Here is a 4,003-nt window from a genome sequence, read left to right on the forward strand (position 1 = left end):
TTCTTTCTTCTGTTCTTTTTTTTGCTTCTAATTCCTAAACCAAAAATTAAATTTTTGGTGCTTCCTTAGCTAACATGGGGGCCTGTTGCATTGGAACACTAATGTTTACTACTGGAGTTGAGATTTTGTTTTCATCATTTTTCTGCATTTCTATATCGTTAATTGCTTCATTATTTTCAAGAATCATCATTTGACTGTTTCCATTAATGCCCTTCACTGGTTCAGATATTATTGACTCTTCAATTTCCTTCTCTTTGTACTCCTTGTATTTTCCCCATAAGACAGAGTATAGCCCTGCCACTATTAGCACTGCACCAAGAATTCTGAAACCAAAAGAAAAAAAGAAGATTTAGTTTACAATTTGAGGAAAAAAACAAGAAAATGTAAAATGATGAGAGAAATTGAAGTTAAAATTACAATTACCCTCCAATATAGATTTTTTCAGCAAGAATGAAAGAGCCCATGATAGCAACAATGATCATCATTAAGGGACTAAAAGCTGTCACAAAAACAGGTCCTCTTTTTTCCATTACAAGTCCTTGTACATAATATGCTATGCCTGATGATATAATTCCCTGAAATTATATTATAAGGTTAAATTAATTAATAATTTGTTATTCATTATTTCTTAATGGTGAAAATTACGATAGAAAGAAATAAACTTACAGCATAGGCAGCAGCAAGAAGGTTCATGTCAAAACCGATAGTCCAAACTGAAGTTTTGTGCTCCATTACAAATGTTACAGCGATCGATTGTAGGGTTCCAATGAAGCAAACAAGTGCAGTTAGAGAAAGCGGAGCTGTATATTTCCTCATTGTAATATTCTGTAACAAATATCAAATCACCATTTAATTAGGAAACAAACAATACAAAAATTTCTCGGGATTTCATGAAAAGTGAAATTAAGTACGATGTATTTGTGTTACACACCTGAAGAATGAAGAAAGATGCCCAAGCAAGAGTGGCAAATATGAGGAGTATTGAACCTTTTAGCCAGTCTTTATCAGAGGATCCACTTACTTCAGGGACATTAGAATTAGTACTAGAATTGATGTGATTTGACCAAATTAAGTTCACAACATGGCCTTTGTACAATGTCATTAACATGGCACCAGCCACAGTTACTATAGTTCCCACAACTTTTGCTTGGCATCTAACTTTCTTTATGTCCACTTTCTCCATCCTATAAAGACACTCATAATTAGTCCTAAACTTGAATTATTAAATTGACTCGAACACCATTATTATAAATTAAAAACAATGTTGAAAAAATAAATGTACCTGCAGAGGACTGCCATGACAAATGTCATAGCAGGAAGCATGTTGCTCATGGCACATGAAAAAGTTGGGGAAGTGAATTTGAGTCCAGCATAGTAAAAATTTTGATCAATCACTGGCCTGTTAAAATAAATTTGATGTCAAATATGTGATTAGAACACATATTTGATGCAGTAAATTAAAAGGATATATATATATATATATATATCTATATATATATATATATATATATATATATATATATAAAAGACTCACCCCAAAAGACCCAATACGAATATTTGCAAGAATATCATTAGTGACATCTTCGGCCTGATTTTTCTGTCAACAAATTTAAAAGTAAGTTTAAGCTTTATGCACTGGTAGAGAATGAAAGTTACTGATCAATTTGCTATCAAAGGTTAAACTACACTGATAAATTTTTTCTTGCCAGTAATTTTACCTTTCAAGAATAAGTGCAAAGGGAGCAATAACTGCTGTAGCAAAAGCATGTCTATACACAACAAGAACATAGTGACTCATGCCCCTATTAAGTGAAACTTTGGTAATAATATTCATCCCTGCATACCCAAATTGCAAAGAGATCATAGCTATATAAGGCTTTGCCCTTTGGTAAAAACTGCAACTGCATTCTCCTTTTCCCTCCATTTTCCTCTATTTTTTTCCTTTCAGCTGAATCTTGAAGTCTAAGAGAGAAGAGAGGAAAACACTATGAAGAGAAGAATTGTGGTTTTCCTAGGGAAAAGAAATGAGACATGCAACATATTTATAGACAACATATGCTAGGGGGTCTATGTTATTATTCGAATTGAGGAATATAATTAAATTATAAAAGTGAGAATGTATTACGTACGTAAGAGTTTCAAGCGTGTGAGAATCTTATACTCACACGCGAGTGTAGCTTTCACTAGCAATATGTCTATTGCCATTCATGAATCTAATTGAATATTCTGATTTGTTTTTGTATGTTATATACTCCTATCCATTAAAAGAGCTGTGAGCCTGTGACGTTCATGGTGCTAATGACAGCTTAATTATGCAAGTGGGGACCGTTTCGGGGTTTAGTGGGGTAGTAACAACTTGCACCTGGTGTTTAGTCAATAGATGCATGACATGTGTCTGTACATAGATTTTTAACACTTAATCACGGTCTATTAACATGCATGTTACCTTGTTAAATCACTTAATTACTATAGTAAATTTATATAGTTTAATGTAAACACCGGCCAGTACACATTATAAGTATTTACCGTTTAGTTGAATCCTCAAAGTTCTATGTATTGACGGGATTAAAAAAAATACTTACACCATCAAATCAGATAAAATATGATTGTAAGCAAGTTTATCTAGTAGTACTAATAACCTGAACAAATGGTAAGTAAGTAACATGTTACAAGAAGTTAAATAAATATAGATTGGTGCAAAAATTTCTATATTGTCAATGTATATAGCTTAAATTCTTGTTCCATTTTCTCAGAATATTTGACATTTTCAGTTTTGCAAAAGCTAAAACAAGTTTTGAGTAATATCTTGCAGTTGCAGATGTATTCTTTTGTCATTTTGATATGAGAAAATTAAAAACAATTTTTTTTAATGAATTATCCATTGCTATGTTTATTCAGAAAGTTGATAATAAATGAGAAGGGATAAAGTATTAGGAGTGTTATTAATGTTGTTATTATTATTGTTACAACTTCCTTTTTAGTTGTAGGTGATTATATTTTTGAGAGCTACCACATAATTTAGGCTATGCTGATGCTACACTCCAAGGATGTTGGTAGTGGGATCCACCTTTAATGTGGGACCCAAGCTGCTATCGTCACTCAGATATGCAGCACCCCGGCACCGGTAATTCATCGGAAAATTGATGTCATACATCGGAATAATCGAATAAGTACATACACTTACTATAAATATAATGTTAGCAAGGTGTTAGAGAATCAAATTAATTGGTGATGCAAGCTACTTATTAGTGTACCTATAATGACTCGTGTTGAATTAAAATGAAAAACAAAGATATATATTATTCTTCCAAACATCTCACTATATATTATAGTTGCTACTATCTATTGGCTTAAATATTCATCCTAATCTCCAAATTATGGTACGTAGTTAGTGGGTACACCTCAGAATATTCTAGACGCTATGGGTTTGAGTTGAGAGTGTGAGAGTTTGAAATTATATTCATCCTAATCTCTAATATATATATATATATATATATATATATATATTTTTTTTTTTTTACATTATAGGTCTGATCGGTAGCGGAATTAAAATTTTCACTAAGAATATTTAAAATTATAAATAAGCAAATATACGAATAGGCTAAAAGGATCAAAAATCAATTATACATACATAAAAATAAGTATTTGATATTATATATACAATATAATTTCCGGTTAAGATGATTTGGACGAACTAAGTCCAAGAAGTTAATTAATTAAAAATTTCTGTTCGATCCATTGATTCTTTGTTGGGTAGGATAGCATTTCTTATGTGGAGAGCATGAACAGCAAAGACCAAATATTCCATAATTAATCTTGATTCTTGACATTATAGTGTAATTTGTATATTTGTTCTCTTAGGTCTTAATTCTTAAAGTACGTATGTATCACGAGTTAATCCAAAATGTACGGCATATAGCATCTTTTAGAAATTTAAAAAATAAAATTTTCAGAATAATAGTTAAAGAATATAAATTAAAAGAAATATAAAGAAAATGTCAAC

The 4,003-nt window shown here is 31.1% G+C and overlaps 1 protein-coding gene across 1 annotated transcript; it reads right to left on the bottom strand.

Moving 5' to 3' along the window:
* On the bottom strand, positions 1 to 2,007 carry LOC132605473 (WAT1-related protein At5g07050-like). The gene is made up of 7 exons (XM_060318612.1): positions 1,719 to 2,007; positions 1,535 to 1,597; positions 1,283 to 1,399; positions 932 to 1,184; positions 667 to 825; positions 424 to 575; positions 1 to 323 (listed from the first exon to the last, which is right to left on the bottom strand). The coding sequence occupies exons 1-7, from the start codon at positions 1,922 to 1,924 to the stop codon at positions 47 to 49; spliced, it is 1,227 nt and encodes a 408-aa protein (XP_060174595.1). The 5' UTR covers positions 1,925 to 2,007; the 3' UTR covers positions 1 to 46.
* Positions 2,008 to 4,003: the final 1,996 nt, after the last annotated feature.

The sequence above is a fragment of the Lycium barbarum genome, chromosome 8, assembly GCF_019175385.1.
Source record: "Lycium barbarum isolate Lr01 chromosome 8, ASM1917538v2, whole genome shotgun sequence".
In the NCBI taxonomy this organism is placed as follows: domain Eukaryota; kingdom Viridiplantae; phylum Streptophyta; class Magnoliopsida; order Solanales; family Solanaceae; genus Lycium; species Lycium barbarum.

Excerpts from the sequence above, each read along its gene's own strand:
- LOC132605473 (XM_060318612.1), bottom strand. The coding sequence starts at position 1,924 with ATGGAGGGAAAAGGAGAATGCAGTTGCAGTTTTTACCAAAGGGCAAAG. Across the intron at positions 1,598-1,718 it reads TTTGCACTTATTCTTGAAAG|AAAAATCAGGCCGAAGATGT; the intron begins GTAAAATTACTG and ends ATTTGTTGACAG. Across the intron at positions 1,185-1,282 it reads GTCATGGCAGTCCTCTGCAG|GATGGAGAAAGTGGACATAA; the intron begins GTACATTTATTT and ends GTGTCTTTATAG.